Raw genomic sequence first — 13,999 nt, 5'->3', positions numbered from 1 at the left:
TAAAATAACATAATATTACTTAATAAAACATAACATTATGTAATATATTATTATTGAGTTACCTGGCCGGGCTCGGTGGCTCACGCCTGTAATCCCAGCACTTTGGGAGGCTGAGGCAGGCGGATCACCTGAAGTCAGGAGTTCAAGACCAGCCTTTCCAACATGGAGAAACCCTGTCTCTACTTAAAATACAAAATTAGCCGGGTGTGGTGGCGCATGCCTGTAATCCCAGCTACTCGGGAGGCTGAGGCAGGAGAATCGCTTGAACCCGGGAGGCAGAAGTTGTGGTGAGCCGAGATCGAGCCATTGCACTCCAGCCTGGGCAACAAGAGCAAAACTCTGTCTCGGGGGAAAAAAAATTTATTATTGAATTACTTACTTGTAATTTACTGTACCCAAAATAGCCTCCCCTGTCACCCTTTCAGACATACCATTTGTTGACGACTTCTGGGATTCTTTGGAGGTACCTTAGCCTTCTCCAATGGTGACACTCCTCTCTTTGTTTCCAGTGTGACAAGTTGAGCTCTTTTTGTGCATGATAATTGGGATTCTACCACGTATTGGCCACCCCCTAGTACACACTCACATTCACAAGCATCTGTTTTTTATGTGCTGAATCATACCGAGAATTTCCCATGGTTTTTTCAGTCTTGAGACGTAGTGTTGAAATACTAATTATAATAAGCCATAAAGCAGCTACTCTTGTCAAAGGGGTGGAGATTGCTTATTAACAAAGATTGTAAATAGGAGAGTAAGAAGCAATAGAGACTCTTGCTGGAGTTTTAGCATACATGTCTGCATTGGTGAGAACTGGTTTTAGACGTTAAATTATTCCATGTTATGATTAATGCAGTTGCCACTTACCACGACTCTACTACTTACCCAATCACTTAAGAGTTAGACCGGAAGCAAAAGAAGTCCACAAATTTATTAATATAGTAAGCACATTTATTTTGTTCATTTGCTTAAATATCTTCTTATACAACCTTTGTATTTTTTTTTTAGAACTTAACCAAGCATTTTTATTTATGGGGTATGTGTCAATATTTTTTATTTGGCAGTTAAAAATTTTCTACTTATTTCACTTCTTTTTTTTTTTTTTTTTTTTTTTGAGGCAGGGTCTCACTCTGTTGCCCAGGTTGGAGTACAGTGGTGTGATAATGATTTACTGCACCCTTGAACTCCTGGGATCAAGTGATCCTCCTGCCTTAGCCTCCCAAGTAGCTGGGAGTACAGTTGTATGCCAGCACACTAATTTTTAATTTCTTTTAGAAATGGGGTTCTTGCTGGCCGGACGCGGTGGCTCAAGCCTGTAATCCCAGCACTTTGGGAGGCCGAGGCAGGCGGATCACGAGGTCAGGAGATCGAGACCATCCTGGCTAACACGGTGAAACCCCGTCTCTACTAAAAATACAAAAAAAAAACTAGCTGGGCGAGGTGGCGGGTGCCTGTAGTCCCAGCTACTCGGGAGGCTGAGGCAGGAGAATGGCGGGAACCCGGGAGGCGGAGCTTGCAGTGAGCCGAGATTGCACCGCTGCACTCCAGCCTGGGTGACAGAGCAACACTCCGTCTCAAAAAAAAAAAAAAAAAAAGAAATGGGGTTCTTGCTATGTTGCCAGGCTAGAAAATGATTGTATATTAGTTATGAGTATATCTTGTCATATATGAAGAAAACTTTAATCATAGAAAGGGAAAAATTTAACTTTTGCACAGTGTAGGTGCATTTTAATTATTTTGCTGATATCTGATACGGTCTTTAACACAGTTTAAAAAGTCTTAAGAATAACAAATTATTTTGTGTATCTTAACCGCATTTCTTTGCTTTTACCTTTTAGAAGAAGTCACTGATAAGTATCTCTAAATTTGAATGATTATTTTCTCATAGGCTTTTTTAAATTGATAAGCACTTGGCAAATAGTTATTTTTCTTTCTGTTTGTACGCATGAAGTGATAGCCTTCCCACCTTTAAGTAATTTATGGTATTTTAATTTTTATAATCAACTTTATTGAGATATAATGAACACATAATTAAATGCATCCATTTAAAGTATACATTTCAGTGAATTTTGAATTTACACACCCATTTATCCACAATGATCAAGATAAAAGGGAATCCTCTGCCTCAGAAGTTTCTCTGTGCCCCTTCCCAGGCAATCCCAACCCCCCACACCTGGCCCTAGGAAACTGCTGATCAAATTCAGTCCCTCTAGTGTACAGTTATCTTCTCTAGAGTTCCACGTAACGAAAATACACACTGTGTAGTCTCCTGTATCCAGCTTCCTCCAGCCATCCATGTGGCACGTATCACTGTTCACTGCTTTTTTTGGTATTCCATTGAATAGACAGTAGTTTGTTGAACCATTCACCCATTGATTGTCTCAGTTTTTGTTGTAAACATATTTATTGCCAGCAACATTAAAAGACACGACAGAATAGAATGTTCATGAGCTTACCAACACTGTTAACTCACAGTTAACCCTTAACAGTAACTATTGGAACTAGTTTCAGATTTGTAAATTTTCTTCCCAGCCTGAGTTTTTAAAATAATATGGGTACAAAATAGCTTTTTTGCTTTTTTACAAAAAGCTACCATAAATATAACTGTTTCTCTATATAATGTGCATAATTTTCTTTAAAAAGTATACAATAGGCTGGGCGTAGTGGCTCACACCTGTAATCCTGGCACTTTGGGAGGCCAAGGTGGGCAGATCACCTGAGGTCAGGAGTTCAAGACCAGCCTGACCAACATGGAGAAACCCTGTCTCTATTAAATATACAAAATTAGCCAGGTGTGGTGGTACATGCCTGTAATCCCAGCTACTTGGGAGGCTGAGGCAGGAGAATCACTTGAACCTGGGAGGCGGAGATTGCGGTGAGCCGAGATCGCACTATTGCACTCCAGCCTGGGCAACAAGAGTGAAACTCCATCTCCAAAAAAAAAAGTATGCAATATTTATATAATTTACTATATTTGACTTGTTTAATTGTAGAATAATTAGAATTATTTTTCTGTGAAAGTGTTATTAAGGTAACACTGTAGTGAATATTTTCTAAAGGTTTTTTTTTCTGCTCTTGAAATTTTCCTTGAAGCAAATTTCCAGCATTGAAATTATTGGAGATTATATAGATTTCTTTTTTATGTCTTTATAAAGTAACAGAGTTGGGTCAATAATAATAATAATGATAATAATAATAATAAGTTCCTGGCTGGGCACAGTCAGTGGCTCATGCCTGTAATCCCAGCACTTCGGGAGACCTAGGTGGGCAGATTGCTTGAGCGCAGGAGTTTGAGACAGGCTTGGAACATGGCGAAACCCTGTCTCTCCTAAAAATACAAAAATTTAGCCAGGTGTGTTGGTGTGCACCTGTTGTCCCAGCTACTCGGGAGGCTGAGGTGGGAGAATCACCTGAGCCTGGGAAGTCAAGGCTGCAGTGAGCCTTGATCACACCGCTGCCCGCCAGTACAGGTGACGGGGGTGAGACCCTGTATCAAAATAGTAATAAATAATTATAGTAAGATCCTAGATTTGAGTCAGTTGGGCCGGACTTTGAATTTAGGTTGTGCGACCCTGAGAAAGTTATTTTTCTCCTCTGAACCTTTGTTGTTGGTTTTTCTCTCAGATATGAAAATTCTAATATTATATACATATTATATAGTTAGGACAATTCTGTCAGATAATCATGTTGTTTTCCAAAAAGGTTATACTATTTTATAGTACTAACAACCATTGTATAAATGTCTCTTTTCTACTAATCTTTATCATTCTGAAATTTTTTGCTAATTTGACAGAACTGATCTCATATTTACCTTAATTTGTACATGTTCGATTTCTAGGAAGGAAAACAGTACCCTGGATTTGCATTTCTCCCTATTTTTGTCACTCATGTATATGTCATATATCTTTTAATTCTTTCCCTCTCCATTGTTGGTCTTTTTTTTTTTTTCTGGCATTATTGCATTTTCTTTATAAAGAAATTAATCTTGGCCTTGCGTGGTGGTTCACGCCTATAATCCCAGCACTTTGGGAAGCCAAGGTGGGCAGATCACTTGAGGTTGGGAGTTCGAGATCAGCCTGACCAACATGGAGAAACCTCGTATCTACTAAAAATACAAAAATTAGCCAGACGTGGTGGCGCATGCCTGTAATCCCAGCTCCTTAGGAGGCTAAAGCAGGAGAATCGCTTGAACCTGGGAGGTATAGGGTGCGGTGAGCTAAGATGGTGCCACTGCACGTCAGGCTGGGCAAAACAGTGAAACTCTGTCTCAAAAAAAAAAAGGAAAGGAAAAGCAATTGAACTTTTTGCAGTGCTAATCTCCAGTTGTTTCCTTTTGCAATTTCTATTGCTTCAGGGTGGTGCGTGGTTTCCTTCTTACCACTCTCCTATGGTCCTTGTGTGAGTCCAAGTACTTTTTGTAGGTCATTTTCATGGTATTGCCAGTAAGTCTGCCCCCTGGTTGGTGTGTATGTGTGTCTGGTTTTCTTTTCCTTTTTAATAGCTTTTTTTGGTCACAAGAATACAGCTCCTCGGTCACAATAGAAAATTAGCAAATCTTAGATATGATTCAGAAAACCCGTGGCTTCAGTTGTTTAGATACTTGTTGTAACAGATTCCTGTAAGTGCCGGTTTATTTTTATTTTTCCCCAAGCAGCATTATGTTAACTTCCACTTAGTATCCTCAGGCCAAGATAAGACCATAAAAAATCCTTTGGAGAAATTAAAAATAGAGATGTGATGAAGACACATCCACATCTATTTAGATTTTCCATCAGCATTTATTTAATTTTTTTTTTTTTTTTAAGAGACAGAGTCTTGACTCTGTCACCCAGGCTCCCAGGCTGGAGTACACATGCGGTGATAGCTCACTGTAACCTTGACCTCTTGGGTTCATGCAATACTCCTGCCTCAGCCAAGCCACGAGCTGGGACTGCAGGTATGCACCAACACACCTGGCTAATTTTTTAAAATTCTTGGCTTGGCATGGTGGCTCATGCCTGTAAACCCAGCACTTTGGAAGGCCAAGGTGGGAGGATTGCTTGAGGCCAGGAGTTCGAGACCAGCCTGACCAACATAGTGAGACCCCCATCTCTACCAAAACAAACAAACAAACAAACAAACAAACAGAAAAACACCCCCTCTCCAAGTACTCCCTCTCCACATCTTTACATCTAAAGAAAATAACAGAATTTTCATCCACTCTGATAACTATACAAAAAACTATTTCTTTATTATTGTCATGACTCTGACTGCCTGAAGTAATTCTTTTGTAGCATATATAGAAGACTTGTATGTAAGGGAGACACTATGTTTATTTCATTGATTATCTCTGAAAATGCTATAGTTCTTTATCTTCCTCCTTTTATGTGTACTATGTAAAGTCCTCATCGTTTTAAAAGTGAGTTATTACGGGCCGGGTGCGGTGGCTCCTGCCTGTAATCCCAGAACTTTGGGAGGCGAAGGTGAGTGGATCACTTGAAATCAGGAGTCCGAGACCAGCCTGACCAACGTGGTGAAACCCAGTCTCTACTAAAAATGCAAAAAAAAAAAACAAACCCAAAAACTAGCTAGGCATGGTGGCACACACCTGTAATCCCAGCTACTCTGGAGGCTGAGGCACGAGAATCGCTCGAACCTGGAAGGTGGAGGTTGCAGTGAGCCGAGATTGTGCCCCTGCACTCCAGCCTGGGTGACAGAGCAAGACTCTGTCTCAAAGCAAAAAAACAAGTGAGTGGTTATGCATCTATTTTTTTTTCCTTGCCTTTTCAATAACACATAGTAATTTTATATCATCAGGGGTATTCTACATTTTCTTCAGTGGGAAAAACAACATAAAACTAAATACATTTATTTTCTTCTAGACGGCAATGGACGTGATGCAGTTCAGCAAGGAGGAAGTTCGGGAAGTGTCGAGGCTGCTTGCTGGTATACTGCATCTTGGGAACATAGAATTTATCACTGCTGGTGGGGCGCAGGTTTCCTTCAAAACAGGTAAGATTATGCCTGCCTGCCCTCCTCTCTCCCTTTGTTCCCCATAGGAAACTTAAACCTAAATTATTGACTGTCTAGCCTTTTAGAGAGAAAATTCTGGCCGGCTGCGGTGGCTCTTGCCTGTAACCCCAGCACTTTGCGAGGTGGAGGCGGGCAGATTGCTTGAGCCCAGGAAATCGAGACCAGTCTGGGGCAATGTGGCCATCTCTACCAAAAATACAAAAATTAGCCAGGCATGATGGTGCACCCCTGTAGTCCCAGCTGCTTGGGAGGCTGAGGTGGGAGGATCACCTGAGACTCTGCAGGTTGAAGCTGCAATAAGCTGAGATGATGCCTCTGCACTCCAGTCTGGGCAACAGAGTGAGATCTTGTCTCAAAAAAAAAATAAATAAAAAAGAGAAAATGTTTTGACTCCTTGCATAGAGAGCTACAGAACGTTAGTTTTATCAGATACGAAGTGTCGGTTAAGAAAGGCTCAGAGTGTGTGAAAAGTTACTAGTCAATTGGGATAGCGGCCGTGTTCTCTGTTTAAAAAGAAGGAAGATGAGTCAAATATGTGGAAATATGAGCAACCAGGAATCAACATAGGAAAGTGTTGAGAGTCAGGTGGCATCGTCCTGTTGAGTGCCAGTGTGGTAGAATGGTTAAGACCCTTTGTTTTGCGAGCCAGGATGCTGGGTTCATAGCCCTTCCCTGCTTCATGCTGTTTCCTGTGTTATTTATCCCCTGAACACTCGTGACTTCTCACCTGTACAGTGTCTCAGAGATTTGCTGTCAAGATAAAATGAGTTAACATATAGCTATGTCAGTTGTCATTTTGCTTGAGTGATTTATGTATTACTTTTTAAAACTTTTCTGATGGAAGCAATAGATGAGGTCATGGAAGCTGGAAATTAGATTAGTTCAAGTTCAAAGTGGTTCTAGAGGAGACCAGTACTGTAGGCCAGTAATTCTCAAGTGTCTGGTTCCACCCAGTACCTCTTAATATTCTCAAAAATCACAGAACCCCAGAGAGCTTTTGTTTATGTGGGTTGTATCTGTTGATGTTGACCACATTTAAAAGTTAAAACTTTTTGGCTGGGCACAGTGGCTCATGCCTGTAATCCTAGCAATTTGGGAGGATGAGGCAGGTGGATCACTTGAGGTCAGGAGTTCGAGACCAACCTGGCCAACATGGTGAAACCCTGTCTCTACTAAAAATACAAAAATTAGCCAGGCGTGGTGGTGTGTGCCTGTAATCCCAGCTACTTGGGGAGACTGAGGCATGAGAGTCGCTTGAACCCAGGAGGTGGAGGTTGTAGTGAGCAAAGATCACACCAGTACACTATAGCCTGGGTGACAAAGTGAGACTCTGTCTCAAAAAAAAAGTTAAAACTTCTAATTAAAAGTTAAAATGAGATGTTTAAAAAGTATTCTTTATTCAATTAAAAAGAATAATAATAAACTCATTGCATACTAAAATAAATGTTCTATTTTTATTTAAAAGACTCTTTTCCAAATCAGAAGACAGTAAGGATAGTCACATTATCTTATCTTTTTGCAAATTTCTTTAATGTCTGACATTGAAAGACAGTTGGGAGCTGGGCACAGTGGCTCACGCCTGTAATCCCAAAATTTTGGGAGGCCGAGGTAGGTGGATCATCTGAGGTCAGGAGTTTGAGACCAGCCAGGCCGACAGGGTGAAACCCATCTCTACTAAAAATACAAAAATTAGCCAGGCATGGTGGCGGGCACCTGTAATCCTAGCTACTCAGGAGGCTGAGGCAAGAGAATTGCTTGAACCCAGGAGGCGGAGGTTGCAGTGAGCCGAGATCACGCCACTCCACTCCAGCCTGGGAGACAAAGCAAGACTCTATCTCAAACAAACAAACAAACAAACAAAAACCATCTCCACTAAAAATACGAAAATTAGCCAGGCATTGTGGCAGGTGCCTATAATCTCAGCTACTCAGGAGGCTGAGGCAAGAGAATCGCTTGAACCCAGGAGGCGGAGGTTGCGGTGAGCCGAGATCACGCCACTCCACTGCAGCCTGGGAGACTACTGGGGAGAGAATTAGAGTGAAAAGAGCTGATAACATTTTAGTGTTATTAATGAAAGTAGTAGGCCGGGCATGGAGGCCAAGGCAGGCGGATCACTTGAGGTCAGGAGTTCAAGACCAGTCTAGCCAACATGGTGAAGCCCTGTCTCTACTGAAAATACTCAGGAGACTGAGACAGGAGAATCATTTGAACCCAGGATGCAGAGGTTGCAGTGAGCCGAGATCATGCCACCGTACTCCAGCCTGGGCTATAGAGTGAGACTCCATCTCAAAAAAAAAAGGAAGTAGTTGCAAACCTCTGACAGGATCTTGGGGACACCCATGGGATTCCCAGACCACACTTCGTCCAAGCACGAGGCTCTATGCTACTAACCTAGGATTCACTAAGGGAGTGAATAATTTAGCAATAACATGCAGTCTCTAAACTTTGCCTGAGGGATTCAGGAGTGTTCTCTGCGTTAAGGTATCACTAAGCCTGGTTAGCTTCTCAGGGGCGATGGGTTCATTCACCTTTGTCTTACTCTCTGTTTTCAGCTTTGGGCAGATCTGCAGAGTTACTTGGGCTGGACCCAACACAGCTCACAGATGCTCTGACCCAGAGATCAATGTTCCTCAGGGGAGAAGAGATCCTCACGCCTCTCAATGTTCAACAGGTACACATGCTTTGCCATCCGATCCTGCCTTACTACACACTCCTGGGTTTTCAGATCCATAGGTTTGATTCAAATATGTAACTATAATAACAGTTATATTGTAACTGTAATGTATTAATAACTGTTCAGATGACTTTGGTTCATGATCAAAATGAAGAAGATACCCGAGGATTGGGAATAGACAAAGCTATTGAATTGCTGTCTAATTGTGTAAAACAACATCTGATTATTGTTTAACAGGATGGGTCGAATGCAGATTGCCTGACTTTGAACTTGACCCACTTACTACTGTCTGCTCTTGGGAAATTTAGTCACTATGCCTCAGTTTCCTCCGCTATAAGACAAGGATAATTACACCTAATTCATAGGATTTTTGTAAGACTAAAAACAACAAATATATGCTGAGCATTTAATGTCTGGTATGGAGTAAGCACTAAATAAACATTACCTACAACAATAACAATGATGTATTATAATGAAGACAATATAATAATATGTTTTATTTATTTTTGCCTCTGCTGCTGCCTTGAGCAAATGTATATGTGCTAGCTCTTTGTATTAGGGTTCTCTTAGAGGGACAGAATTAATATGATTGATAGATAGATAGATAGATAGAAAGGGGAGTTTATTAAGTATTAACTTACACGATCAGAAGGTCCCACAATAGGCCCTCTGCAAGCTGAAGAGCAAGGAGAGCCAGTCTGAGTCCCAAAACTGCAGAACTTGGAGTCTGATGTTCTAGGGCAGGAAGCGTCCAGCACAGGAGAAAGATGTAGGCTGGGAGGCTGGGCCAATCTCGCCTTTTCACATTTTTCTGCCTGCTTTATTTTCACTGGAAGCTGATTAGATTTTGGCCACCACCTGCACATGTATCCAAGAACTTAAAGTAAAATTTATTTATTTATTTATTTTTTTTTGAGACTGAGTCTGGCTCTGTCGCCCAGGCTGGAGTGCGGTGGCCGGGTCTCAGTTCACTGCAAGCTCCGCCTCCCGGGTTCACGCCATTCTCCTGCCTCAGCCTCCCGAGTAGCTGGGACCACAGGCGCCCGCCACTTCGCCCGGCTAGTTTTTTGTATTTTTTAGTAGAGACGGGGTTTCACCGTGTTAGCCAGGATGGTCTCGATCTCCTGACCTCGTGATCCGCCCGTCTCGGCCTCCCAAAGTGCTGGGATTACAGGCTTGAGCCACCGCGCCCGGCCAAGTAAAATTTAAAAATAAAAAATGAAGAGCATATTTAGTTTGGTAAGACAATGTGATAATTTTACAAATACAAAATATGTCATACCCACTTCCCCACCTCAGGTGCTTTCAACAGCATCCCATTGCTGTTATTAAGAGAACAAAGCATCTACCATCATCTCCCAAAAAAAAAAAAAAAAAAGATTTTGCCCACCAGATTAAGGATGGATGTGGCTTCCCTTAATCCACTGACTCAGATGTCACCCACACAGACACACCCAGGATTAATACTTTGTATCCTGCAATCAAGTTGACACTCAGTATTAACCATCACGCTCTTCTAATATGTTTTTAATTGGATAAATAAAAATGCTGACCATATTATGAAGAAAAACTTTGTAAATACAAAGTATAATAGAAAATCAGAAAATTTTTAAAAAGAGCTCACATCTTAATTATTGTTTTAAACCTGCTAACATTTGTACCTGTATATATAGTCTAGATTCTTCTGTGTAATTCAACATAGCAAGTTGAGTTTGGAATCCTGGCATTTAATCTTAACAGAAAGGAAATATGTGAGCTCCAGTTTATCATTTCTTTAGATATCTGTCCTTTCCTAGATGGTATCGATTGACTTCACACTGGAGGGCCAGATGCTATGCTAGTCTTGTGTGTGTCTCTCGAGTGGGGCGGGGATGGCCTTGCCTATCTGGGTGCCAGGGTCAGCTGAGTCTGTGCCGCTTCCTCTCCCCACAGGCAGTAGACAGCAGGGACTCCCTGGCCATGGCTCTGTATGCGTGCTGCTTTGAGTGGGTGATCAAAAAGATCAACAGCAGGATCAAAGGCAAAGAGGACTTCAAGTCTATTGGCATCCTCGACATCTTTGGATTTGAAAACTTTGAGGTAGACTTACTAACAGTGCAGCACATGACTTCTCTTCTGTCCATGATTAGCTGCTGTTGAGCAAATCTCTGTAAGCAAACTCTCTTTTGTTTTTTTTTCCGAAGGAGTCTCACTCTGTCTCCCAGGCTGGGGTGCAGTGGTGTGATCTCAGCTCACTGCAACTTCCACCTCCTGGTTCAAGTGATTCTCCCACCTCAGCCTCCCAAGTAGCTGAGATTACAGGTGCCTGTCACCACGGGCCACTAATTTTTTTGTATTTTCGGTAGAGATGGGGTTGCACCATGTTAGTCAGGCTGGTCTCTGACTGCCGACCTCAGGTGATCTGCCCACCTCGGCCTCCCAATGTGCTAGGATTATAGGCGTGAGCCACCGTGCCAGGCAACAAGCACTGATATTTTTCTCTGCAGATCTTTGTTTTGTCTTTTCTTCACCTTTCCATGTAATCGTAAGTGCGCTAAAGATACTTATTGAATGCTTTCCCCCCTTAGGTTAATCACTTTGAACAGTTCAATATAAACTATGCAAATGAGAAACTTCAGGAATACTTCAACAAGCATATTTTTTCTTTAGAACAACTAGAATATAGCCGGTAAGCACTCATAGAATTCTATTTCCATTTTTTTTTTTTAAAGCAGCAACTAGATTAGATAGTTTTGAAGCTAAGTTTTCATTTAACTTGGCTATTTAAAATCTTCCTACAGGGAAGGATTAGTGTGGGAAGATATTGACTGGATAGACAATGGAGAATGCCTGGACTTGATTGAGAAGGTAATGTATTTTTGAAGAATGGTTGCAGTCCCAAGGGGGTCCAGCTGGTCTGATTCATATTTATGGGAACAAAATAACGTGCACGAACACGCACATCAAAGATGTGAATGTTTAGAACACAATGGACTGTTTGGAAACCTAAATGTAAATGTGCAAGGTTGAATTTAAATACCTGGCCGCTTCAAACCTATTGTCTCATTGAACTCAGTATTTTAGAATCAGCAGTGTGTGAATTGGCTTCCCTTAGATTTTAAGGCAGAAGCAAAACCTTGCCAGTACCAATATAGATTTGGCTGTTGTAAAAGTTTTATCCACAGAAGTAGAAGTTTTATCCACAGAATTGCAATGGGTTCAATTTTTTTTTTAAGATTTACATAGAACTTAATTGGTTTTCTCTATAGTGTATCATTATGGATTTTCCAATCAAGAAATTACCATGCCTTTTCTTTTAACCACTCATTTGATAAAGAGTAGAGAAGAGCTCCCAAAATAGTTAGGGACGCACACATTCAACTTTTTTTCTTTTTTTTTTTCTTTCTGAGACGGAGTTTCACTCTGTCGCCCAGCCTGGAGTACAGTGGCACAATCTTGGCTCACTGCAACCTCTGTCTCCCAGGTTCAAGTGATTCTCCCGCCTCAGCCTCCCCAGTAGCTGGGATTACAGGTGTGCCTACCATACCCAGTTAATTTTTTTGTATTTTTAGTAGAAACAAGGTTTCACTGTGTTGGCCAGGCTGGTCTTGAACTCCTGACCTAAAATGATCTGCCTGTCTTGGCCTCCCAAAGGGCTGGGATTACAGACATGAGCTACCATGCACCCAGATACATTCAACTTTTGATTCATTTCTTCTTTTTCTTCTTTCTTCTAGAAACTTGGCCTCCTAGCCCTTATCAATGAAGAAAGCCATTTTCCTCAAGCCACAGACAGCACCTTACTGGAGAAGCTACACAGTCAGCATGCTGTATGTAGAAACCTGCAATTCTTAATCACATCGAAGTAGCACATCTGTGGGTTGGGGTTACGAACCAGACATGTCAGTCCACTGGCCCAACTGTGCTTCCCACATTGAACTTTTATTCTCAAACCAAAGATGTTCTCCTGTTACCAGAACTAAATTGAAATAAGCAAAAGGGTTAGATTTGGGGCTACTTGTCAGAATGCCCAAGCTTATTTAGAGAACATAAAATTGTTAATCTATTACAATGACACAGTCGAGAGTTAACATGGTTTTTATAAAGTGCACCATATGCCGTGTCCTGAAACGCAAATCTATGGCAAATTTGGAAATGATTTTCACTGTCTGTTGTATTTAGTGTTCTCTGGAAGTCAAGGGAAATCAGTGAGTGAAATAAAACATTGTATTTTTATTTCTAATTTTTTTTTTTTTTTAGAATAACCACTTTTATGTGAAGCCCAGAGTTGCAGTTAACAATTTTGGAGTGAAGCACTATGCTGGAGAGGTAACTTTTTATTAAGATACCTATTGATACTCACCTGTTTGATATTCAGAGAAAACAGTAGTTTCAGAACCAATCGTGAATTTATTGGGCTTGGTATGGTGGCTCACATGAGCCTATAGTCCCAGTACTTTGGGAGGCTGAATCAGGAGGGTCACTTGAGGACTGGAGTTTGAGACCAGTCTGGGCACCGTAGATATAAAAAATATCTACAAGATATTTTATAAAAAGTTAGCCTGGCATGGTGACACATCTGTTGTTCTAGCTGTTCTGGAGGCCAAGGTGGGAGGATTGCTTGGGCATAGGAATTTGAGGCTGCATGAGCTATGATCACGTCGCTGCACTTCAGCCTGGGAAATAGAGCAAGACCCTGTCTCTTAAAAACTAAATAAATACATTTATTGGAATGATTTCTTTTTGTGGATCTTTCAGGGAGATTGCTTATGACCTAAAACTATTCTTTCAATAGTTTTCTCCCCTCTTATTTCTTAAAACTAGGTGCAATATGATGTCCGAGGTATCTTGGAGAAGAACAGAGATACATTTCGAGATGACCTTCTCAATTTGCTAAGAGAAAGCCGGTATGTCAGTCTTCTCCCTGAGAAGTCCTTAGCAAGTAAATGAATATTTGTGTAAATGCTTTTAATTCACAAATATAGAACAAATTGCTGTTATGTAAGAAACTTAATATTGTTTTCCCCAGGTAATATTTCATCAATGAAATAACTCAAAAGTAGGCCGGGCGCGGTGGCTCAAGCCTGTAATCCCAGCACTTTGGGAGGCCGAGACGGGTGGATCACGAGGTCAGGAGATCGAGACCATCCTGGCTAACACGGTGAAACCCCGTCTCCACTAAAAAATACAAAAAAAAAAAACTAGCCGGGCGAAGTGGCGGGCGCCTGTAGTCCCAGCTACTCGGGAGGCTGAGGCGGGAGAATGGCGTGAACCTGGGAGGCGGAGCTTGCAGTGAGCTGAGATCCGGCCACGGCACTCCAGCCTGGGCGACAGAGC

The 13,999-nt window shown here is 41.5% G+C and overlaps 1 protein-coding gene across 2 annotated transcripts in view; it reads left to right on the top strand.

Moving 5' to 3' along the window:
- MYO10 (myosin X) overlaps positions 1-13,999 on the top strand; it is a 276,883-nt gene that overhangs the window by 164,239 nt on the left and 98,645 nt on the right. For both annotated transcript variants that reach the window (XM_025387276.1, XM_025387279.1), the window contains exons 10-17: positions 5,859-5,988; positions 8,562-8,680; positions 10,616-10,762; positions 11,251-11,351; positions 11,464-11,530; positions 12,400-12,492; positions 12,923-12,991; positions 13,487-13,569. In XM_025387276.1, coding sequence (XP_025243061.1) covers positions 5,859-5,988; positions 8,562-8,680; positions 10,616-10,762; positions 11,251-11,351; positions 11,464-11,530; positions 12,400-12,492; positions 12,923-12,991; positions 13,487-13,569 — 809 coding nt within the window. The remainder of the gene's footprint in view (positions 1-5,858; positions 5,989-8,561; positions 8,681-10,615; positions 10,763-11,250; positions 11,352-11,463; positions 11,531-12,399; positions 12,493-12,922; positions 12,992-13,486; positions 13,570-13,999) is intronic.

Source organism: Theropithecus gelada, chromosome 6 (assembly GCF_003255815.1).
Source record: "Theropithecus gelada isolate Dixy chromosome 6, Tgel_1.0, whole genome shotgun sequence".
Taxonomy (NCBI): domain Eukaryota; kingdom Metazoa; phylum Chordata; class Mammalia; order Primates; family Cercopithecidae; genus Theropithecus; species Theropithecus gelada.
This window is presented reverse-complemented; position numbering and strand designations above follow the sequence as displayed.